General features: G+C 42.5%; 2 protein-coding genes and 1 non-coding gene across 4 annotated transcripts; 2 read left to right on the plus strand and 1 right to left on the minus strand.

Moving 5' to 3' along the window:
• The first annotated feature begins 996 nt into the window (after positions 1–996).
• On the plus strand, positions 997–7,785 carry LOC146643853 (synaptonemal complex central element protein 1). The gene is made up of 9 exons (XM_085395228.1): positions 997–1,012; positions 1,477–1,659; positions 5,994–6,068; positions 6,143–6,190; positions 6,303–6,357; positions 6,836–6,925; positions 7,009–7,072; positions 7,163–7,229; positions 7,340–7,785. Exons 1-9 carry the CDS (start codon positions 997–999, stop codon positions 7,438–7,440), a joined length of 699 nt encoding a protein of 232 aa, XP_085251354.1. The 3' UTR covers positions 7,441–7,785.
• LOC146643854 (U8 small nucleolar RNA) lies at positions 5,746–5,878 on the plus strand. The gene has a single exon (XR_014909453.1). It is a non-coding gene; the product is annotated as a U8 small nucleolar RNA (small nucleolar RNA).
• Positions 7,786–7,900: 115 nt separating the features above from the next.
• Positions 7,901–21,124, minus strand: sack1hb (scaffolding CK1 anchoring protein Hb). Of its 2 annotated transcripts, XM_085395226.1 has the most exons (8): positions 20,686–21,123; positions 14,859–15,050; positions 14,451–14,777; positions 13,418–13,582; positions 13,158–13,282; positions 12,517–13,074; positions 10,049–12,383; positions 7,901–9,571 (listed from the first exon to the last, which is right to left on the minus strand). In XM_085395226.1, exons 2-8 carry the CDS (start codon positions 14,979–14,981, stop codon positions 9,551–9,553), a joined length of 3,654 nt encoding a protein of 1,217 aa, XP_085251352.1. In that variant the 5' UTR covers positions 14,982–15,050; positions 20,686–21,123; the 3' UTR covers positions 7,901–9,550. The 2 variants fall into 2 exon arrangements, with proteins under 2 accessions (XP_085251352.1, XP_085251351.1); XM_085395225.1 differs by having other exon boundaries at positions 7,901–12,383; positions 20,686–21,124.
• Between the last annotated feature and the right edge of the window lie 3,605 nt (positions 21,125–24,729).

A 24,729-nucleotide genomic window follows, 5' to 3' on the forward strand; every position in this document is an offset into this window, starting at 1 on the left:
AAAGGAAATACAAAATTCTGGGCCTTATTAATAACACTTCTGTTTTAAATAAAAAAACAAAGCACAGCCAGTGCAGTAGGTTGGCTCTGTGGAAGACTGGTTCTGCCACTAAAGGGAGGAAAATATAAACACCAAATTTGATTTGCCTTTTGGAAGTAAAAACATTTTGTTATATTAAAATTTCAGTGTTGGTATCACAAAGTCTTTACAAATTAGAGCTGAGCCTTAGTACTGGAAATGGTGAGAAAATGAAAACATTTTTGAGTAATCAAATTTTACTGAAATGGTCTTTCTTTTTTTTCTTTCTGTTTTTTCTTTTTTTTTACCCTTTCGTTTAGTCAGTGAATTTATTAAATCCATTTTTCAGTGGTGGAAAGGAGCTTCCATATTGCTCTGGTTAACTTCACTCAAAAAATTGATGAATAAAAACCTTTGTGCTACCCTGACATCCTAGAAACATCACATTTCAGGACATTTTTTTAGTATTTCAGCAAAAATTAAAATAATAAATTTTTTTTAAAAAAATAAGTGTATTATGTACATAATAATGATAACATATTATAATCACCCTTTTAATGGTCTTCTTGGTCAGTTTATTTACACAGTTGCATTGGGGGGGGGTATTGAAAAAATTCCAACAGTCATAATTGAATACATTATTTTAAACATGAATTATGCACTCGGACACGAACATGTCTTGCTCCTGCTTTATGCTAATTAAAAACATTTATAGTGAAACTGTAATTACCAGGTAAAGCACATACCACCCTGTTTTTCAGCTATGATTTATTTATTGTAATATTAAGTTGTTTTACGCTATAAATAAGCAAAAGGGCTAAATATCATGCAGTGCTGTGCAAGCGCCCGTCAGTACTGCGGCTCGTGCTGCCGCCCCACCTATGAGAGCGGAGCAAGGAGGAGAAACTTCGCGCGTCAGTTAAGCTGTCAGTTGCTCTTGTGGTCAGTTAAAGAAAACAAGGTGGTGTCAGGATAGAGATGAGTGATTTCGAAGGTAAAGCGATGTACATTAAGTTGGAGAGAGAAATTTACACTGATCTAAAAAATAACCTGGAAAAAAAAAGCTAAACAACCGTTGGTTTCATATTTGCCAAAGGTTTTAAAGTAAATGTTCAGTATTTTACCCCTTAAGTATAACCTCTTTGTGAAATATTCTACCATCATCTTAATTTAAACATTAAAGCCTCTCATATTAGCCTAAATAAGTCTTTATTTAGGTTAGCAAAAAAACTAAGCTAGCGTTTCCACTTGGCTACCTATCGGGCAGGTGTTCAAGCTAGCCAGAAAACCTTACCTGCTTAACCTCAGGTTAAAGATGATTTATAAAAGTAACTATTTATTTATTTATTTATTTTGTACTTATTACCAGATTATAACCAGAGTAAGTAAGAATATTATAGAAAGGTAAAGTTATTACAAGTTTACATGACTCTAACGTTTCACTTTATTACGTGACAGGGTTCAGCATCGAGAACATGATTAATGTGAAACCGCTGAGAGGAGGCAAACCAGCTGACGTTTCACTGCACACTGATAAACTTCAAAACCTCGAGCCTGATACGGTTCCGTGCGCTTCAGGTGGACAAATGCACGAGCCAAAGGTTGAACAGCTGATCGGAAAACTCGGGAGGCTTAAACAGGGTAATGTATGATTGATCTGTTCTATCAGATGTTTTTTGAATAGCTGCTAAATGTATTACTTACAGTTTTTGCCCGTTGCTTGAACACCATGAACCCATGCCTAGACTAAAGTAACACAAGTTGAAGCTTTTGTTACCATACCTCAAACACATGTACCCCTACCTTAAACAAAAGCGCTGCTTTGCACCCCAGTTCCAATTATGCAACACACCTACTCCTTTATGCAACACACATGGTCCTGCATGCTACACTCCATTTCATACATAAGACACTTCGCTCACAAAATGAAATTTCAGGGTGCCATTCGGAAAACACATGTATCCAAAATACAAAACACATCGGGTAATTGCAACCACTCAAATACACACCTGAAGGCACTTACTTGCAAAACCGAACACCAATTAGCCAACTACAAAAAGCCCTCAGCGTAGCCATTTCAAGAACTTTGCAAGCATGGATGGAGGGAGAGCAAGAGGAAGAGGAAGAGGTAGAGGAGAAAGAGGAGGAGGAGGCCGAAGAGGCCATGCACGGACCCATATTTCTGATGAAATAAGAGCAACTTTGGTGGACCATGTCATCAACCATGGCCTGACTATGAGGGAAGCTGGGCAGAGAGTCCACCCACATCTAAGCCGCTTCACAGTGGCATCTGTAATACGAACATTCCGACTAGAAAACAGGTCTGTCTTCACCTCCATACCTTCTGCTCTACTCAGATGGTTTTATAACACTGTTCTACAGTATATCACATTACCATATCAAGTGTACGGGGTGCTAATGCTCCTTTTGCAGCCAAAGTGGCTGATTCCTTATATTGAAGTACAGTGTTGTACAGTGGATGACACAGTACATACAGTAAAGTACTGTAAGAAAAATAAGCAAACCGATGACAATATCAAATTCAAATTTCAAATTCAAATTTTATTTGTCACGTACACAGTCATACACAGTACGATATGTAGTGAAATGCTTGGACAACTGCTCGTGACCTAAAGAAAACAAAAAAGGAAAGGCTATGAATAAGATAGGAAATAAATATGAAAAATTAAAAAGGGTAAATTTAACTAGGAAGGAATAAAATATAAATTAAGGTTAAAAATGAAATAACTGTACAACACAAATTAGAATGAAGGGTAAATTTAACTGGGAAGAATAAGATAAAATATATAAATTAAAGTTGAAAATAAAATAACTGTACAACAAAATACACAATACACAATATAGAACTATATAAGAATGTATGAAGAAATCTAAATATAAATAAATATATACACAATAACAGCAGCTGTACAAGTATTAACTGGAAATGAAGAATATAGTGACCAGTGTTGTGCAAAAACAATGTCCAGAAAGTCCAGTGTGTGTGTAAGAACCATATGTGTGGGTCAGTACTGTGTGGTGGTGTGATTGAGAGACCGTATCGCCTGCGGGAAGAAGCTCCTCCTCAGTCTCTCTGTGTTGGTCTTCAGGGAGCGGAATCGCTTTCCTGACCTCAACAGAGAGAACAGTCTGTTGTTGGGATGGTTTCTCAACAAATTAGCATATTTCTCCAGAATGACTCGAAGACCTTCTGGGGGAGGACGGCAACGCCTGTTCACACAACAGCAGGAACTTGCCGTTGTGGACCTAGTGAGGGCAGACAATGCCATCCGTCTCCACCAGCTACGACGGAAAATACTTGCAGACAGGCGAGTGTTCAGCAACATAGACCATGTGAGCATCACCACCATCAGACGCATCTTGGGTAAACACAGCATCACCATGAAGCAGCTCTACAGAGTCCCATTCGAGAGGAACAGTGACAGGGTCAAAGGACTTCGAGCTGAATATGTACGGGTACGTGTAACTGTCCCTTACATTTACAATAGAGTATTGGTGAAGTCCAGTAGCAGCTGAATATGTACCATATCAGTACCACATGGATCTATTCTGAGAGCTACACAGGTACCTGTGTGATGGGGTGAGGGTGCTGAATGTGTAGCACTGTAGTACAGTGATATGTTCCCCTTTTTTTCAGAGAATCTTGGCCATGGATGGAGCTGCACAGCCTCATGAATACATTTTCATTGATGAAGCTGGATTCGACCTGAGCAAAACAAGACGACGGGGTCGTAATGTAATTGGCCAAAGGGCAATTGTGCACGTCCCAGGGCAGCGCGGGGGAAACATCACATTATGTGCCGCCATATGCCTTCGAGGGCTTCTGCACCATCATGCAATACTGGGTCCATACAATAGCCAACACATACTCACATTTCTAGATGCTCTCCATGATATAGTTGTACAGAACAGACCAGATCAGCCCAGGTTTGTGGTGATATGGGATAATGTCAGTTTCCATCGGGCTGCTCTGGTCCAGGCCTGGTTCTCCAACCACAATCAATTTGAAGTGGTATACTTGCCCCCTTACTCACCATTTTTGAACCCTATAGAGGAATTTTTTTCGGCTTGGAGATGGCGAGTATATGACCGCCAACCACATGCCCGCATGCCTCTTCTGCAGGCAATGGAACAGGCCTGCGGCGACATTCAGGTGACAGCAATCCATGGATGGTTTCGACATGCAAGAGGATATTTTCCCCGGTGCCTAGCGGGAGAGGACATTGCTTGCGATGTTGATGAGGTCCTGTGGCCAGACCCCAACAGACGGCGGGATCCATGAGCCCACTTATGCACAATTGTCATGGTTTTTTGTGTTTACAGTATAGTGTTTTTTCTATTGCAGTATTATTGTGTTGTTGTTGTTTTTTTTGCTTTATCTGAATTCATGGTACTGCAATGTACAATATTGAGTAGGTCTATTTGCGTTTTTGGTTGTTTGAAAATGTGTCTCCTGTAAATGTGCCTTCTGAATAAACAATGGAAATCAAGGACTGCAGTGTTTTATATAAAGAAGACTAGTGTGTTCCCCCTGATCTGTCAGTGTTTGCATATGATGCAAGTATGTGTCATTTTGTCAACAGAGTTACATTTTGACAAAGGAATGTCAGGTTTTGACAGCAGAGTTTAGGTTTTGGGAGTAGAGTTTCAATTTGGCACAGATGTGAATGGTATATTTCCCAGTGTTGTGTCATGTGTACTTGTGTGTACAGTTTTGGCACAGAGAGCGGAGTTTTGCAAAATGTGTTCAAGCAGTGGGCAAAAACTGTAACAGGACGGCAGATATATAACGTTTACGGTAAGACTGTTCAGACTCAATAGCGACATCTGCCGGTGATCCTTTTCTCCCCGGTTTTTTCAGACGAGTTTTGGGGAGACGAACAATGTTTCGCCTATAATAATAATGATGATACTACTACTACTACTAATAATAATAATAATAATAATAATAATAAAAATGATAAACGACTCTGGGTTTTATCGGAAGCCTTGTGGGCCTGGTTTTGCTGTGTTTGCAGTAAATTTGGCTTAATCGAAGGATTCGTGTAAAGCAAACGAACTCGTTGTCGTGTCTTTCCGTCTCGTGTTGACCTGCGATAGCGACGCGCATGCGTGTCGTTATACAAAGGCCTGTAGATAACTAATAAATCCGCCGTTGGCGTCATTTTTATCTGTCGAATAATGAGCTTATTCACTTGATCTGTAGGAGCACTAAGCATGTAACTAAGTACATGTGTTTAGTACAAACCAGTCCGTCTGTCAGCTCATAATGTGTCTCTATCCAAATGGGAGGTAGTCACAAGTTCCGCTTCCGGTAGCAAGCCCCGTATAATTTTCCTTATATTAGACAAAAATCGCGATAGCATGCGAATTTGTGACATTTTCATGTTTTCTCAAGTGATGAGACACGCGTACAACGTGAAAAACACGTTAACAACTTTTTTACGGAGGGATAGAAACGTTATTTATGCGCACCAATGAGAGCGCAGTATATAGCGATATGCTAATGAACACGCGCTCCCTGTTTACTTTAACAGAAATATTATAGAATATAGCTCAATTTCTTTACAAATTTACATAACATCCGTGCTGTTTATAGCACTATAGGCAGAATGTAAGTGCTAAATATTTACACAGAAATTTAAAACCGTGAGTAAAACATGCATATGCGTTGTTGATAATGTCTCTGTGAACTATGGTTGGGTATCGTCAGTGAGGTATATCCTTACCTGTTACTCCATTTATGGAGTTGCAGAAAATGATGAATGGAGAGCTATGAGATATGATTAGTATCTCCCTCTTTTGGGGAACAGCAACACCCCTTAAGAGCCATTCTGATTAACTTGTGAAATGTAATTGTAATATTTTGCAAAGTTTATCCTGTCTTTGTATTATTTGTTGGAAACCTATGTAATGTTGTTGTGCTGTGTCTAAGGCATTGTTCTCAATTTAAGGTAAAAGAGCCCTGGAAGAAGAAATTGAGAAGACAAAGTCAGTCAGTGACTCACTGGAGAAGGAGCTGGAAAACTGTAAGACACGAAGTTAATGATCTTCACACAGTCTTTACTAAACCAGCAACTGAGATACTGTCCTTGATTCACAGTACAAACTAAAGTCTTCCAACTGGAGGCAATCCACAAAGAAAAGGAAGGTATGCAAGTGCTAGTGGCAAACAGTTGTACACGTATAGTTCATCATTTATAAGTGTACAGGCATTAAATGTGAGCCCACTGATGAACATAGTTGCTCGTCTGTTTCTTCAGAGGTGTGCAATAAGCTGCAGTTTCAGTGTGAAGAGTCTGAGCAGGACGCTGCCAGGTGAGCTCCGTGCTGAAAGTTTGAAGAGATTTACTGGATCTGCTCAGTCATAAGGAGCATTCTTTGCTGAACCATCAATGGGCTTCATTTGTGTTTTTTGATGTTGAACACTAGATGGCAGTAATCTGTCTTTTTTAGCATCCTGGATACTTTTTTTATTTTATTTTTATTTTATTTGGGGTTGAATCTTTATATAGTTAGATAATGTTGTACAGCCCGATACTGCTGTCTTAGCTTTTGCTTCTTCTTTCAATTGTGTTTAATTGCCCACAATCTGACCATTTATTCAATTAAATACCTGAAAAGGATGCACCTTCCCACATTCAGTCAGTGTAAACAGGTAGTCAGAGATATAATGGTTTTTTATTTAAGATTAGAATCTGCTTTTTATTACATTTATTGTTTGAAAATCTTTTATTAGTTTTAATCTTTTTAAGTTTTATTGTATTTTGTGTTTATATCTGTGTGTGTGTTTCAGACATTTACAACTGAATAAGAAAAGTGAGGAGCTGCTGGAGCAGTATAGATATGAAATCCAGGATGTCAAGCTTAAACACCGAAAACTGCGGTACTGTTTAATAGTGCAAAGACTCGTTTTCTGTGAAAAACCTCTGGCTGTTGTTACACATTTAGAAACTCATGTTTCTGCAGGATGAGATTTGAAAACCAGCTTCATCAACTGATAGACCAGCACAAGAATCTGCACTATGTCTTTGTAAGTGTTTGTGCTAAATTCTCTCCACAACTCTTGTGAGAAGATTCAAATGTGACTTTATTATTATATTATTATTATGACTTTACTCAGACTCCAGAGAGACTCCCAGATGAATTAAAGAGTGTTGAGAATACAAAGAGCCAGCTGTTGGCAGCTGGTAAGCATCTCCGCACACTCTTCTCTCAGCACAAATGTTGTATGTGTGTGAATACAGCGTTTGTTTTCACTTTCCAGCACTGTCACTGAATTTCTTCTGTGTTTTGACAGAAAAGCTAAAGCTCACTCAGCTGCACAACCTCGATGAGGAGCTGGAAAAGATGAAGAACCAGAAGCAGGCTCAGGAAGCAGCTGCAGAGACTCAGGAGTAAATTTGCTCTGATTTAAAGAATCAGAGGTATATGCTGTGATTACACATCTGTCTTGTCCAAGTTCCAAGTTCAACTTTATCAGCCGGAATCGTGCAAACTAAGTGATTATTTATACCCCTGACATCCAGCTGAGATATCTGACCACAGAATTCTGGGTATTTCTGATGTTTTTTCTCATATCATATAATATATTTGCTGTACGGATAAATTCTGGTTGATCTCTTAGTGTTTTTCACATAGAGACATGCTATATACTGTCATCTGTTTGATACTAGGTTATTTATTGTGTTCATATATTTAAAAACTATAAAGCCTGTTTGAATTGTTGTAACATTGTTTTCATCACTCTGAAATCCTAAAAGTAGCACAACCCTTCCCTGCAGTTTACATGCACACCTGCTGTGTACATACATACATACAAATACATACATACATACATATGCACAGAGACACAGTCGCGTTCAATTTTAAAAGAGATTTAATGCAAGAGTTTGTTGCAGTATTTCAAACAAAATGTAATACTATCTGAGGTTTAAAAAAGAACACATTAAACCTGTGCAACAATGACTTCCCCGAATTAATGCCAATTGCTTTTTCTTTTTACTTCTTTTTTCTATTTTACAGACAAACCACATTCTCACATTTCAATTCAAATAATCCAAAATAAACACAAGGCACGTTCAGAGCGCAGTGAGGGCGATCACAATCTAGTTCATCACTTAAAATATAAACAATCCCCCTTTTTTTTTAACATAAACATTTACAGCATAATCCTGTGTAGAAAACAAGTGTCACCCCACCCTCACCCAGAAGTGTCTTTACAGCCATACAACATATACTTTAATCTTTTTTGACGTACTCAGCAAAAACACAGTGAACCGTAAGTGGTTTGATGCCCTGTCGAGATATCAGGCAGCACGGGGCCAGTAAGTCTTTGGTTTAATAGTTTGTGCCGACCAACAAAGGAGTTAGGAATCCTGTGCAGGGCGTAGCTCTCAGGAGTTAAATGAGTTATGTAAGGAAGCGTGGCGCTGCTCCAGTACTGTGTAATATACCTGTTCTTTCTTGTATACCTTGTAGAGGTAATTCTTGGTTTTCAAGAAGGAAAACGGAGGTCAGTTTTTTGTTTTATTATTTACTCTGATTCAGGCCAACTGGAAATCTTGCATATTTATTTACACTACATGAGGCGAACACTAACACACATAAACACCACTCCCCTTTCCATGGAAGCGTCTAGGTCTCCTAGGAATTGTTATTTATTTATTTTCAACCCTGAGAAGGGGGTATATGACTTATTAGAAAGAAGTCGAGTGTGTTACGTTCACCACAGCCGCTACCATCCATCCAAACTGTAGTCCCCCAACATTTTCACCTTCTGATTCAGTTTTTTCCTCCCACACTTTTCACACTGACTCTACCCTCTGATCTCACTCTTCTCTACCCTTTACTCTTCATCAGCTGTCTTTTTATTCCTATGTTTTGGTTATTTGTCCAGGTTAATACTAATACTACTACTAATAATGACCCCCCACCAGAACCTTGGCAAAACCCTCAATGGGCCACTGGCACATGGTGAATCCACAAAGACACTTTCTCCCATTCAGTTTCAAGCAAGCTCCATCTACAAAGTGGCCTGCACACAACACTGGTACTACATGTGTGCCGTGTTTTGTGACTGGCACATTATATGTTTTTGATTCTCAGATGCAACACTTCCCTTTTCGTCTTTTAGTCCTGTTCACAAAAGCTCATTTACAGGTAAACCTGTGCTACCTTTCTTTTTTTTTTTTGAGACACATACCGGCCCATTAAGCCAGTATCCAAGTAGAGTCTTGTTTCTCTCAGTCACCATATAAGGCAAAAAAATAGAACAAGGTCTTGGCAAAAAGGCACATTCCAGACTCAATGACTTGAGTTTGTTTTCACCATTTTATAAGTCATCCTTTCAAGTTTTATTACTTCTTGTGGAAAAATCCAGAAAACGCTGTAGTGTTAAGGCCCAGAGGAACTCTCACAATGTCGTTGGCACAAACGTGGACAGTAGAGGTTTTTTGATAGTCTTGCATTAAATAAGTTTCCGTGTAAAAGGTCGCTCCTCCATCTTTCGTTATCCCAGGTTATTCCCCATCTGTTAACAGAACAACAGGGATAACAGTGAAATCTCTTTACCTCCTGCCTTTCCTCCTCGCTGGCCTTCAGCAGGACGTACCGTGCTCTTTGCGCCATAATCACGCTTGCATTTGTTCAGCTTAATCTGTTAATTATTTTTTCTGAAAGCAGATTCTCTTTAAAGTAGTATAAAAATCCATAACAGTGATGAACTGTGGTTTTGCCAGTCTCTTACTGTACATATAAGACAATCACATTTAGCCAGTCACTGCTCAGAAGCTAATTTATAACATTCATCTGCTGCTTTTTGAGAACAAACACTATTTTCAAACATTTCAAAATATATCATTTTTAAGCTAAAACCCTGGTTTCCCTCTTGGATTCCTTTCCTTCCCCTCTTGGTGGTTTACACCTAAACATATTTTTGTGTTGTTGTTTTTCCTCATATTGCTTTCCCATCTACGCTGCAAACATCTCCCTTACTGTGATAGACTACCTCAAAACGGCTGTAGACCTTCTTCTCCTTCCTCAGGCTCTCTATCCTCCTCAGCAGTCCCTCCCGCTCCTGGTTGTTGCCCTGCGGTCGCAGAAATCGGTTCCTTTTTAAGGAGCTCTGTTTCTCCGTTCCTTTATCTCCAGCATCTCCATCTTTGTTCCCTCCCGTCTCCTCCCGCTCCTGGCGGTTCTTTTGGCTGTTGGCGGAGATTTGCTCCAGAATGACTTTGGTGTCGTCTCGTAAGTTGCTGCTGTACAGAACAGAGCCGCCTGCGGGCTGGTATCGGGACATGACAGATGTTCCGGTTGTTGATGTTTTATGATTGGTGGTGGATTGATCAGCAGTCGTAGACGCTGTATCTTTAGACGATGAGCTCTGTTTTTTGCTCGAATTGTCAGTGACCTCTATGACCGTGCTCATGCCCCTATCCTCTCCTGAGGTTTTCTTTTCTTTGTCCTTGGGTCCCAGGAATCCCTTTAGCCTCTGAGTCTGTTTCTTTAGGAAGTCGAGTGTCTTACCCTCACCCTTTCCCTCACCAATGGTATTGATGGACGTGGTAGAGCCCATAACCTTTTGCAGCCCTTCCTTAGAGTCTTCATGTGACAGAGTTGAAGAACTGTGAGAGCGACTCTTTTTCATTTCAGTCTTCTCTGCGTCTGTAGCATCTGTGGTCAAAATTTCCTCCCCACAGGAGATGCGACGAGGATGTATCCCTTTAAGTTTCACCGGCTCCTTCTTGAAGATCTTAGGTGAATGCAGAGGCTTTAGAGACTTGAATAGATCTTTCTTTTGACCTTCTGATGCACTCTCCTCTTTCTGAGACTGCACTATCTCTGAAGGCTTCTGTGAGCTTATAAAAGGCTTGGGAAAGATTAGTGGTGGCCTTGATGAACTGACTGAAGGTCTGCGATTATTGATCTCAGCCAGTTTTGCTGAGACGTCTGGCTTTGTCTGCTCAGGCTCTGCTGTACTGAGTGTGACAGCTGGGGTCTTCAAAGTTGTTGTAATGTTGGGAGGTTTATCAGAAAGATCTTGCCTTTTTTCAGCGGGCTCTAAGGCTTTTAGCGATGGCTCTGTCTCTGTTTTCGAGACTTTTGTCTTGGCAGCTAGGTCTTTGAAGTACTGCAAACGGCTGGCCGGATCATTCATGTTCAGAGATGATGAATCTGTGACTTTAGGTTTTTCAAGCGTAAATGTTGTCTTTACTTTTTCATTAGTTTCTTTAGGTTCCTCTTTAGGTTTAATCTCATCTTTTAACCGTATCTCCTTTTCCTCTAGCTTCTCCTGTTTTTCTTCTTTCTCCTTCTTCTCCTCGGTCTTCCTTCGCCAATCAAAAGGCTCACGAGTTAATGACCTCCTCTTTTCTAGGATCTGGGCCACAATGGATGAAGTGCGCACTGAATCCAACTCCTCATCCTCTTCCGTCGCTGGTTTTAGACCTAAGCTACCACTGTGTATCTCTGCTTTAGAAGATGAGAATATAAGTGAGGAGCGCAGTCGAGAGCTGCGCTGAAGGAGCGGGTTAACACGCGACCGGAATGACTCGTGTTTGGATAGGAGGAGTTCTGGAGCACCTTTCGCCTCCACATCTGTGCCCCCCTCCCTTGCTTTACTCCTCTCTGGCTCTCTTTCCTTCTCCTCCTCCCTCTCTTTTCTGTCCAGTACAAGGCGGGAAGGAAGTAGATCCTTGGACGTTGGTAGGCCAGAGTCTTTATTGCTGCTCTCAGGTAGTTTAGGCTTTCCAAAACGTGGCCTCAGGATATCAGGTCTGGGCTTGGGAGGAACATTTGGTGGCTCTTTTATTCCATAGCGTGGAGCTGAACTTTCAGTTTCAGTTGGTTGCACAGCTTGAGAAGGTTCATCAAAAGCATCAGGACCCATAGGCTGAGCCAGGCCTTCTTCTCCAGTATCCTCATAAGTATTTAGATAGGAGTGGATTCTCCAGCTTCTCAGGCCTTGCTTTGCACTTGAGTCCTCCTCATGCTCTTGATCAAATTGTTTGTTAAAGTTTTTCTTCTCAGGTGGGTGGGGGTGTGTTGGTGAGCTCTGACAAGCATACGCCTGTCCTATGGTTGGCCTCTTATGGGAGGATCCTCCCCCATACCTCCCAGCTAACGGAGGGGCGTTGTGGCCCTCGGGTCCTCTCAGGTCCTCAGATGAAAAGTAGTCTCTGCCATACTGCCCGGGTGGAGGCTCCTGGTCTGAGCGATAACTTGAGTCTGAATACTGGTCAATGGAGAGGTGCGGAGGACGGCCTCGAAGTCTGTCGAAGTGTCCGTGGCCAGAACCTGGCCCGGGCCCTTCACTGTAAAAATGGCTGCTTTGAATCTGTTCTCTGTAACGAAAGTGCAGCACATATTGTTTATTGTTTAATAACTTAATAATAAACCATACATTTTATGTTTATGGTCCATGTGATAATTCTGCATTATTCTGATCACAGCAGGAGGTTTTAAAGGTTTTCCTACCTGTGGAAGTCTGTCTCGTCCAGATTGTTCATGACTCTTTGCTGCATAAACTGTCTTGAAGACGCGTATGTTTCCTGGGTTCCTTCTGCATAGCTGTGCCTCTTGAAGGCACTGGCGCTCATCTCCATCTGCCTGGACACGATGGACCGCCCCTGTTCCAGGAATGACTGCTGAAGACGAAACTGCTGCTGTGAATACTTTCCAATAGTAATTCCTGTCCCGGGCTCCAGGGTTTGACGAAACGCGTCATTTCTCCGGAAAGGAAGCACGGGGTTACGATCAGTGTCACCATAGGGGAAGGCAGGGGGAATCTCAGGCTGCCTTCGGTAACCTACTGTGTTACGCAAAGACTGGGACCTCTTTAATCCAAACTGGCTGCCTAAATAGTTGCCGGTGCTGCTGGGATCAGAGACAGTAAGCGCTGTATTGTTTGGGTCAATAACCAGAGGCTCTGACTGAGCGTACAGAATGCGAAACTCTTCATCGAAGGTGGCAACAAGCTCCCCAAGGAAGAGGTGGGCGATGCAGCGGTGGATCTTCTCATAGGACCACATGAAACTATAACATAAAGAACAGTAGAGGCAAAGATTATTTAAAGAATAACTGAGTGCTGATGTTATTAATACTATTAAATTAGTCACCTGTAGTTCCCACTGAGTACAGCTCTGCAGTCAGCCAATAGGAAACGATCTTTCACCTGCCCCTTAAATGATTTCCCTGTCCGGGTGTAATAAGGTATTCCCGCCACAGTCCGGACACGTATCATCTATAAAATCAGAATTTCAACTCTGTTACACATGCATATCTGATAATTATAAGCAAATACATAACAAGACCCAGCTGTTAGCGCCTTTTTCTTTTTAATGTTGTTTTCAGATAATATCATAAAATTCAAACTGACCGGAATAAACTCCAGGTTGACTTTGCAGTTGAGGACCATAGAGACAAAGTGATGAGCCTCCAGCTGATCCAGTAAAATATAAACAGGAACGTGTCGTCCTGCTGCGTCCAAGAGGTCACTGAAGATGTCAATATCTGTGAACATGTCCATCACCACAGCGATAACCTGGAGCAGGAGCAAACACACAAAAAAGTTTTTCTTTTTCATCAACAAAAGTCTATTTCAGTTCAGTCAGGACAACTGTAGTCAAAAGGAAGTCTGGTATTTTGATCTGTAGTAATTAATATTTATATTCGGCTATCCTGGGACCTCTTTGCCCTTTCACACCCACATGTGGAAAGCATGGTGGGAAGATCAGCCACAAGAACTCAGCACAGACCAGTGGAAGCAACAGATATGACACTAACGAATTAAAAAAGGCTTATAGAAGATTTAAGAATAAATTTCAGTAAGAGGGTGTTGTTGAGTGTCCTCTGTGTGCTTGTTGACAGTTAACTCTGAGTTTTGGCAGGATACAGACATGTATTCCATAAACACATGGGCAAGAAATGGAGGACAGTTACACACACAACCCACCACACCAACAGGTTTGACTGCTCACTGGATTTGGCATTCTCGCTTCCATTAATCAGGTATTTTATTTAGCTAAAGGCAAGCCAGTTACAAATGTTTCTGAAAGGGCGTGGTGGCAGACTTGGCAGAGAGCATAAAAAGTGAGATGAACTCAGCAGCGAGATAACATAACCGTCGCTCACACCATGTCCCTGGCAGCTCTCTATCTCGCTTCTTCTCGCTATCTTCTAAGGTAATAACACTCTGATGTAATAAGACTTGTACTGCAGTATTACCTATAAATAAATAAAAGCTCCTCGTGTTTTATCTGTGAAACTGGATATGTGCCATGTTCTGAGTCGGCACCTTAAATATATGAATTTATAAACACTGAATTTTTTGGTTGATTTTTCTTTCTACTGTAAGGTGAAACAAAACCACTCCTGCATGTTTTAACACATTCTTATCCTCTTCTGCTTACTTGGCGTGCGTTCTTGATGAGTCTCCTCGCCTGCTCCTTTATGCTCGGCATGTCAGGATCAGAGGGGTTGACTAGAGTTGTGACCTCTGTGGGATCAACGAAACTGTGCTGCGGCCAGCCCAGATCCAGCCCCGGGGCAGCCAGGTCCGACTGAACTGGCCAGTAGGTGTCCGAAGACCCATCGTCCTCGACGCCTCCCTCGTGGTACGTCAGCTCCGGGACGCCGGTGGGCTGGCTAGGCCCCTGGATTGTCGACTTGATGTGTTCAATTTCTGGCTGTGCCAGAAAACCGGCCATATCTGCATTCTGGAGGAATTCATAGTAGCCCTGGTGTGCAAAGAGACAGAAAAGTTTAGGAGATCGTAAAAGCTGTGTGTATGTGTTTTCATGCATTAGAGCAACGCTTACCTGAGTGTCATTTTCTATCAGAGCATCAATGGCTAGACGATACTCCTCACGGTAGTGCGGAGGAAGGTAATTTGGGTCGAGAGGGTTATCGCCTATCGATGAACTCTGAGACCGGTGCGGCATGGTTGGAGGGGGTCAGGTCAAAGTTTAAGGCTCAGGAGTAAGAAAAGGTGAGGAAGGAGGAATTTAAACCTGCAAGGAAAAGGAAAATATAAAATGAGGTCCCACAATAATTAATAATTAACGTCATCACAGCTGGTTTTGTACTCTATTTGCACATACTGTAAATATCACACCACTCCCCCATCCATGAGACACAATACTTATGATTCAACAAAATATCCCCTTGGGTGTTGAGAGGAAAAGACCTTTGTGTCTGGACACACAAACAGACGTTACCTTTAACCACGCACACAAAGCAACTATTGTCACTGAGTCAACGGCGGCTTAGCAGCAAGTAACAGTTTAACAGGCAAATTTGTCTCAATGTTAACAACTGTAACAGATATTTATTGCTTGCCTACACAATTAGAATACTTTTATGAAACTAACAATACTTTTTGACATTGTGTGGGATTGCAGGTAGTAATGAGTAATACTGAAGAAAGCATGCATAAAAGAATGGTGCTATGAGAGAGCAACTCCTTCAACTTAAACGTAGAACAGGTAAAAGTATCATATTTCTCAAGTATGATTAATTGAATTAAATGAAAAGACTTCACTCTAATAATACCAGCGATTAATCAACCTTCAGTGCGGCTTATTGAAAGACTGTATATAAAGGTGAGAACAAAGTGGAACAGCTGGATACAGAAAAAGCAAAGGGAGGAGACGAGATTAAAGAGAGCAAGAGGAGAGGTGGGAGAGGCGTGAGGAGTTGTAGAGACAGGTTCTTTCATATCACAGTAAACTTGCCACGCTGGTGCGTCATAATTCATGTTGCTGCTTAGACCTTATCCTGAAAAATCTGCCGGTCATGGCAACCAAACTTATTTAGATGGGCATGACTTAAAGAAGTCACAGGTCCGCTGTTACATAACACTGTGTGAATATACGCCTGTTTCAACGAGAACCAGATAGTGACATTTTTGATTCACATGCCAAACTTTAAGAGGTGACTTTGGCGTGACTAAGACGCAGGTTTGATTGTTCATCTATCAGCAAGGGTAACACACCTACACAAACACACAAACAATCTCATGAAGCTTTCAAAAATGTGAAAATGACGTGATGGTGATCTCGAGCTCTTTCTAAAAAAAAACAAGATAAAACAAAGGTTTAGCCTCAGTGTTATTTCTCTGTGTGGCCTTCTAGTTTCATACGCGGATGAATACAGTCATCAGATAAAACACGGTTAGGAAAAGCAGCTGGTGAGAGGCTAAAAACAGCTAAACCACATCGGCTAAAGAAGCACCGAAAACCAACATAAATGTTCACATAATTTGAGCTGTAAAATGTAATATATAGCACTTTTCTAATCTCATCAAGCAAACCATCCTTTCTTACGGCACGTTTTCTGCATGACATCCTGCACACAAGCAGTTTAGAATCACATAGATGTGTTTGAACTGTTGGAGGAAGCTGTAGTTCCTGGAGGAAACCTACCAAAAGCACAGGGAAAACATAAACTACACACAGAAAGGTCCCCACGGGACTGAAACCAGGAAACTTCTTGCAGTGAGTCAACAATGCTAACTGGAGCCCAACCAATACTGATATTTGTCAGTTAAACTCTTTAACACATGACAGCTTACTAAGAAAAGCCGTTGAACCCTTAAAGCTCTTTGAAGTCTGAGCGGAGTGGTTTCTGTCATATTTCAGGCCTGCTTATAAAACAAATAACTGGATTTGCATTAGTTAGTCATGGTGGCCGCTACCGAACTATAGGTCATCAAACCATCCTTATTAATATATACCAAGATGTCAAAACTCACCATTAAGGGTGTGTGTGTGTGCAATTTAAAAATAATCTTGTTTCATTGTCATAGTCGTTTATGCTCCGTCCAACTCTGCTTGGATCAGCTGGTTGCTTGTGGAGCTCCAAACACGAGCTCCCAACAGGGAAGTAAGAGAATGGACCAACTACGCAACATCAACACTCACACTGTGGTTGATGGTCTCTCCCATCTCTTCTTTACTTTTCACTTGTCAGCTGTTGTAATTAATGATACTTGTATGTTGGTAAATAGCTAATAATGAGACAGCCACTCGACCACAGTGTCGTCCAGCAAACAAACAAACCCATTAACTTTTCATCTATTACTGCTGATTGTAAATGATGTCCAAATAAAACAGTGGAGTGTTTAGTTGGCCACTTTTGTACATCCATGTACCTGCTTTCGAAAGGTAAAGTAGATACTTTACTAAAAACCTAATTTGGCTTTTGAGGGGTTCTTTTTGGCATTAGATAAAGAAACAATGAAAATCCCAGGCTTGATTCCAACCCACAGCACACTTGCATATTATGAACCATCACTGAGCCAACCAGAGCACCCACTGAGCGATGTTTGATGTGGTCCTGACAGCTGCATGCTGGAGGGTTTGCATTCTGGTGGAGAAAAGAGTGAACAACCACCACGCTGCTTAAGTATTTAAAGTAAGCTGGCAATGTTAGGAAACATACGTGGCTTATTTTCTTATGTAGCATGTGGTCGAAAGAGGAAGTGGATACACCTACAGTCTGAGCAAATTAGGGCGTGTGTGTAACCCGGGGTCTGACAGGTAGGGTGGGTAAGTATTTAGTGAGGCTGTACCTGCTTTACAAGTGTGTGTTTGACATGTTCTCTGCAAACTTCCAAGCACACTTGAGAGATTAATGACGGTGATAGCTAAGGGCTGAAAGTCCTAACCCACAATCAGTGGGACAACCCGGTTTACTCAGCGACCTGGTGAGTCATCGAGTAGCCTGGTTGGCGTGGCCTGGGGATAACTTGCAACAGACTGCCGAGATGGTGATTCATCTGCTGACAAAATGGCTGACATCCTGTTTCCCTATTCATGTGGAGCCATTGAAATTAGGGCTTTGTGGCAAGCCGTTGGCTTTCCATGCTCCACGGTGGTCAGGGAGGAATGCCGGGGCACACATGCTTGTTGCATGGAATTATTTTGCCCCTGAATTCCAAGTCATTTGATTTGCCTAGTTTTGCTCTTTGTATCTAAGTCATTTGCAGCACCACGGTGCCCATTGTGTACATAGGTGTACTGCACTGAAGCTGCAAATGAAGTGCATAACCGATGACAGACGCAAAATAAGAGAAAAACTCACATGTAGCAACACAACAGTCCAAAAGTCAGAGTTAATTCCCTCGTGAATGGAAAGTTGTATTATAGAGTGCAAGCTGAACAAACCTAATCTGTAGGAACAAGCAATAAGTTCACTGTCACGTTTGAGAAAGAAATGTAGCAAAAATAACTAACAAGAAGTATTTTTGGTAGTGTTACTGTTTTTGTAATCAAGTGATTATCAAAAGCATTGACAGCAGCTTGAAGGAAGGCAGCCTGGGGAGGAAATGACCTAATTGGTTAATTCAGAAGCATGGTGGCATTAAAAAGAGCCAAGGCGGGTAGAGGGGGATGGGGGTTTCCTTTGCATCCTCGTCATCACTGTGTCACCGTAGAGTGGGGCAACAGATGAATAACACAATGTCAGAAGCATGACAGACTTTCCCCGCCTCACCTGGCCTACTGGTAGGATATTCAAACAAATACTGCTGCTTTGTTTGCTGTTATAGCAACTGCAGCAAGCATCAAACTGCAGAAAGTGTCTCATGATGATCAGGATCCCTGTCTTTACTACCTTTGTTGTGAAGCTTTCAGAGGCCCACAGGAGGACGAGGCTGCCCTAAATGTACCATATAAACAAAGGCCGGTCTGAAACACTAAACCCTGGCAGACAGGACATGAAGGCAGCAGCAAGACTTCGGCGTCTCTGAGCCGATAAACCAAATATTCAGACGTGCACAGCGTCTGCTCACGAAGCGTACAAACGGCCCATTCTCAGCATTCCTGCGCAAATGCTGAAAAGAAGGAGAGAAACTGGAAGGTGAAGAGCAGAGGGAGTGTAAATTACATCTGTCCTGACATGTGAATCATGAGACGCGTTAGAAGCGAGCCCGAGGACACAAACTATCAAGAAAAAAAACACAAACTACATCCTCGCCGCCTCTTTCTGTTTTCTCTCGTTCGCATCCGAACACACCTCACTAAACAAACACTCCAATTGATCTGGCATACCATTGGCCGGTTCGTGCTGTGTGATAATTCGGTGTGTGAACCCAGGTTGAGAAAACAATACTTAAAAACAGGTTTGGAGAGATGAGCCAGTAATCTCCAGATGCTCCCGTCAGAACCTTTCAGTGACATTTTTTTGTCAGATGAACCTACAGAGATGTAGATATGTGCACACACACACGGCGCTGGTTGTCTCCCTGTATATCATCACACCTCAGCGTGGCTGTTGAACGCTGCACAAAAGACAGCTTAAATGAATTCATACAGTATGTGAGAACACACGGCGGCTTGCATCCTCCCCTTTGTGTTGTGTGTGTAGCTGGGGTTTTAATGCAGCAGTACTGCTAGAAAAACTGGTCCACTGAGATCCCCGCCATCTTTCCAACCGCCTTAAAGGCCTGCAGTCATCCTGTATGGAAAACCCAGCAGCGATGGCATCAAAATATTTCCACTTCATACACACTAAACCTCACGCATACATAACAACACCTCTGTAACCAGACCCCCGTTTTCTATACCACACACAGCAGTGCAAACAAATTAATGAATGGCACACAGCCTTGGCCTTAAGGCCAGTGTGTGACAAGATTAAACCTATAATGGGAAGCACACATGCACATGCACAGACCCAGCGCAGGGGAAAAATGGCACTAACATTCCCACTACTCTTCAAATTATAACCACATGTCGTGCTATTTCTGAACAGTGACTCACTTTGAACGAAGCGAGGGAAAAAGCATGCGATGGTGAAGTTTAAAATCAATACACACTCAAGTCAAAACAAAAGTGCCAAAGTGCCTGTAATAAAGACACAGTAAAAAACCCTTAAACCAAAGCCTTAGGTAGGGAGTAGGTGTGAAAGAGAGATGCACTCTGAATGTTTGGACTAAATAGTTTGAACATAAAGTGAGTTGTTCTTGCATCACATTTAATTTTGCTTCTTTTTTTTTAGGTTAAAACCTTTATTCTCCCTGAAGTGTTTGTTTCTTTCTTCGACAAACAAGTTTTTACAGTTACAGGCTAATGCCTTTGTGTTACTGGAAGGATTTCAAGTTGGTTTTAATGACAGTGACTGGCAGTGCGTGCATGCTGTTGTGCAACCAGTGCATTAGGCACACTTGTAAAAGTGTCCCTGCCCTCTCAAGCATTATTTATTAGCTGTAGTTCCTACAGAGCCACGCAGACAAAGCACTAAACAGGTTGTAAGCGTGCTTTTTTTCTGGTCTTTTATGAAAGTCTTCACAGGGCTGGAAAAAGAGCAGCACAGTTTGTCTCGTCCAGCCTCCCAGCACTGAGCCCTCTGTGTACGCGGGCTGTAATAACATCGCTGTTGCACTGCAGCTACCTGGATGACTTAATTCTGTGTAAACCTCCAGCGGCTTATGAGGAAATGAGGAAAGTAGGCTGCATTTCACTTTTTATTAATCCGCAGAGTCCACATTTCACGCTTATGGACAGGGGAGAAGATAAATAGGACGCTTTTTGAAGACAGGAGATAATAAGTTAGAGGTTAATATAAAACTGGACAGATCACAACAGAGCAGGACGAGACAATGGCTCTTTTGTCCCTCAGCTTGCCCTCGTTTTAACTTCGTACCTCCTCACTTTGCTGCTGAACTCGCCTCCTCTCTTTTTCTCTGTGCACCGACGGCTTTATCTCCTCCCGGTGAAACCGTTGATGCGAGTCTGCTTCCCGTCCGCGCGTCACATTCCTCGGATCGGACAAAAAAAACTCCACCCAAACCTCCCCCCCGTCTCCAGCTGCGTGCACCCTCCACCGCCGATCGGCAAACAGAGCGGACTCTGCGCGGACTCCAGGCCCGGGTTCAGTGTCGTCCCGGCGGTGTGTGACCCTGCAGCAGCCGCTGTCACAATAAACGGAGACGGAAGCGTCGGGGCGACTCCTGCGAGGCAGGGCTTTCCCACCGGTGAGACTCCTCCCAGACCAGTTGATCGCCCCGGGCACGTTTCAAAAGTAGCTTTTATGTCATGGCTGCAAAAGATTCAAGCAAAAGAGGAAGTTTCTCCAAACTCGCAAACTTTTTCCGTGCCCGTGCAGGAGTTTGGCCCAACTGGCGGTCCGTACAATGAATGCTTTATTCATCCTTGCACTTGACTCTTTGACATGTTTGTCCGATGTTTGCTCCTTTTTGCTTGCTCTCGTGTTGTTTGCACTGCGAAATGTTTTGTCAGTAAAACAACCGATTTGAAACTCTCCATCAATAAAATGCATCATATCAGGGATTTTAGTGCTACATTATAAACACAAGCAAGACTTTATTTAATTTAAACTACAACCTTAAACTCACTAACCTTTAAAAAAGAAATTATGTCCCTGAATGTAGTTATCTATGCTTTTTGCACATACACCAAAGAAGTGCAAAGAATCAGTGTTAATATTTTACCTCAAATCTGTAATTAGTAGTATTTTAATCAATGTTTCAGTTGTCTAGTCTTTAAATTTTACAGAGGAGAGATATATTTCATACTGCAGGTTGTTGCTGTTTAAATGGTAATAAAAACCAGTGAACCTGTAATTGCAACGTGTACTACATCAGAGGACTATGACAGAGATGAGATCACCACCTGTTTAATCTTCTTTCCATCATATCTTAAAGACCTGATAGTGCCATATCACCACTGTGAAGGACTCCGCTCTAACTCGGTGGCTTACTTGTGGTATTTAAAAGTAGAATGGGAGGCAGAGCCTTCAGCTTTCAGGCCCCTTGTCTGTGGAACCAGCTCCCAGTTTGGATTCAAGAGACAGACACCCTCTCTGCTTTTAAGATTAGACCTAAAACTTGACTTTTGATAAAGTTTATAGTTAGGGCTACATCAGGTGACCTTGAATCCTCTCTTACTTATGCTGCAATAGGCCTAGGCTGCTGGGGGATTCCCATAATGCACTGAGTCTCCTTCACTCACCTCTTTTCACTCTGGCTCTCTTCCACAATGTGTCTTTGTCCTGTCTCCCTCCCCTCACTCCCAAACGGTGCGACAGATGGCTGCCCCTCCCCAAGCTTCATTCTGCTGGAGTCATAATGTAAAAGAGCAGACTCAACAAGCAGTGGCTTTTGATTAAGTAAACTTTATTGCAAAGAAACTGAGCAGATGAAGGACTGTAGCTGGGAAAGAAGAACGGCTTCAATGCAAATGGGATCACTGAGCTTTGTCAGGGGAGAAAATGAGAGTTAATTGGCTGTCCAGGAGGTGAATAAAGCAGGATGATGTGTAAATAGAACCAGATCAACTCATTTCTTGAGACTGTGAAGTGGGCAGACATCCTGAGAGTGGGTCACAGACATTTGGAGGTGCGAACGTGAACCACAACAACTTGAGTTGTTACCAGATTGCAGGTAAGTTGATTCTTGAGCCAGATGACACAAACGGAGGGAGCCTAACACTGACAGACACCAGCCTCAGGCAGAGAGACCAGAACTAGACCCGCAACTTCACCTGAGAAAATGTCAGAGAGAAAGGAAGAAGAAAGAGAAAAAAAACAAAAATTCAAAACCACCCAGGTCTGCTTAGTCAACAGCTAAGATCGCGGATACAAGCGGTGGAAATGAGCTTCCTCCGAAGGGTGGCTGGCCTCTCCCTTAGAGATAGGGTGAGAAGTTCGGCCATCCAGGAGGGGCTCAGAGTAGAACCGCTGCTCCTCCACATCTAAAGGAGCCAGCTGAGGTGGTTCAGACAAGGATGCTCCTGGGCGCCTCCTGGGGTTGGTGTTCCTGGCATGTCCCACTCCGGGCCCCGGGGCAGACCCAGGACACGCTGGAGAGATTATATCTCTTGGCTCCCCCGGATAAGCTGGAGGAGGTGGCTGGGGAGAGGGAGGTCTGGGCTTCTCTGCTTAGGCTGTTGCCCCAGCGACCCGGCCCCGGATAAAGCGGATGAAGATGGATGGATGGAATTATCTTGCATAAATAGGCTGTTGATTTTCTTTACTCATTTCAGGTATTAAAAGCAAAATAGCTGCATGTTTAATCATCTGGGAATTTACCCAGATTTATTTATTTATTTAGACAGAGATCTTGACCCACCCAATGTTCAACACAAAGTTACGCCGATGGTGCTTAGCTTCCAAGATAATACGAGATCGGCCGTGCTTAGGGTGGTGTGGCATTGGTTGCCTCACAGCAAAAAGGTCCTGGGCATGAATCCACCAGATGGCTGAGGTGTGTGTGGAGTTTGCATGTTCTCTCCGTGTCTGTGTGGGTTCTCTCCAGGTACTCCGGCTTTCTCAAGTGTGCATATTAGGTTAAGTGGCGACTATAACTGGCTGTAGGTGTGATAGTTGTCTCTCAACAGATTGAAGACATGTTCAGAGTGTACCCCACCTCTCACCCCGTGATAGCAGTGATAGGCTCCAGAAGGGAGACAAAATGGATGGACGTTTTTTTTAATATATAAAATTAAGTAAAGTGCTTTTAACTTATATTAAATGTGAAGCATTTTTCAAGTAAAGACAATTCTGCTGTGTACAGCTTCATTTGCTTTGTCACGATCAGATGTTATGCTGCCGTGTTTAAGATCTTTCCTCGCTACCTTTAATGCATTTTACTGAGTATCACTGTAACAAAGTCGTTTGTGCAGGCACTACCAACAGTTTGTACCCCTCAAATCCCACACGGATCCAGGGTCATTTCTGCCAACCATCATCTGGAGATGAGGTTGGATTTGGATTTTTCTGAAACTTGAAAACATGAATTATTATTGTGATGTGTTTCCTCCTGATATAAAGTAAATGCATTCAGTTTCAGTCTTTTATCAGTTTAACTTTTCTTTTGTCTGTTTTTGTTTGCCTTTTCACTCTCTCTGGGCTCTCCACCTGTACTCGAATGCACCGGTAGTGATAACATTAAACAAAGTGCTGTGCAGGTAGAAATGTGTGTGTGTGTGTTGGTGCGCACTTTGGCTGTCCTTTGTCCTAAATCATCTATCATCTATCATAAAGAACACACCTTCTTTGATAGGCCCCTGATAGCGCGCGCACACACACACACACACACACACACACACACACACACACACACACACACACACACACACACACACACACACACACACACACGCACACACACACACACACCTACACACAGAGTTATGGCTTATGTTCAGTCCTGTTCCCGAGGGTGTGTCTCCTGTTTGAGTGTCTGCCTGTTCATCCATGTCCTAATCTGTAAAGTACTCATGTACTCACATACACTGCAGTGGCCATATTCCTGAGCTCGCGCTTTAAGCACAATGCACTTAAGAAGTGCATACAGCATACAGCTGTGTGAGTGCAGACAAGGGAAACCATACTATATGCATGTTTGTGAAATCAAAGTGAGGGCCATGAGAGAAAGTATGATCGGCTTCTGATAACAAACACTAGCAGGTACAAAGACGCTGAAACACAGGGCGCGGCAGCTGCCAGGAATGTGCTCAAGGCATCTCACCACACCCAACCTCTCTCTCGCTTTCTCGCTCCCTCTCTCTTTTTTACACACTCTCTCTTCCTTGCTCAACCCCTCTCTTCCCCCCTGATCTCCTCCCTCTCTTGAGTCACCCAGCCGGCTTGGAACAGGTATGCAGGTCCAGACAGGAGCTAAATCCAAGCTTGCACCTTAGCAGGGCTGGCTTAGTAGGCTGTGTC

This window comes from Rhamphochromis longiceps, linkage group LG22 (assembly GCF_057381845.1).
Source record: "Rhamphochromis longiceps isolate RC_006_pf linkage group LG22, R_longiceps_female_GT1.1, whole genome shotgun sequence".
In the NCBI taxonomy this organism is placed as follows: Eukaryota; Metazoa; Chordata; class Actinopteri; order Cichliformes; family Cichlidae; genus Rhamphochromis; species Rhamphochromis longiceps.

Excerpts from the sequence above, each read along its gene's own strand:
- LOC146643853 (XM_085395228.1), top strand. Across the intron at positions 1,660-5,993 it reads ACTCGGGAGGCTTAAACAGG|GTAAAAGAGCCCTGGAAGAA; the intron begins GTAATGTATGAT and ends TCTCAATTTAAG. Across the intron at positions 6,926-7,008 it reads CTTAAACACCGAAAACTGCG|GATGAGATTTGAAAACCAGC; the intron begins GTACTGTTTAAT and ends ATGTTTCTGCAG.
- sack1hb (XM_085395225.1), bottom strand. The coding sequence starts at position 14,981 with ATGCCGCACCGGTCTCAGAGTTCATCGATAGGCGATAACCCTCTCGAC. Across the intron at positions 13,583-14,450 it reads TCATCAAGAACGCACGCCAA|GTTATCGCTGTGGTGATGGA; the intron begins GTAAGCAGAAGA and ends CTCCTGCTCCAG. Across the intron at positions 12,384-12,516 it reads GACGAGACAGACTTCCACAG|AGAACAGATTCAAAGCAGCC; the intron begins GTAGGAAAACCT and ends CTTTCGTTACAG.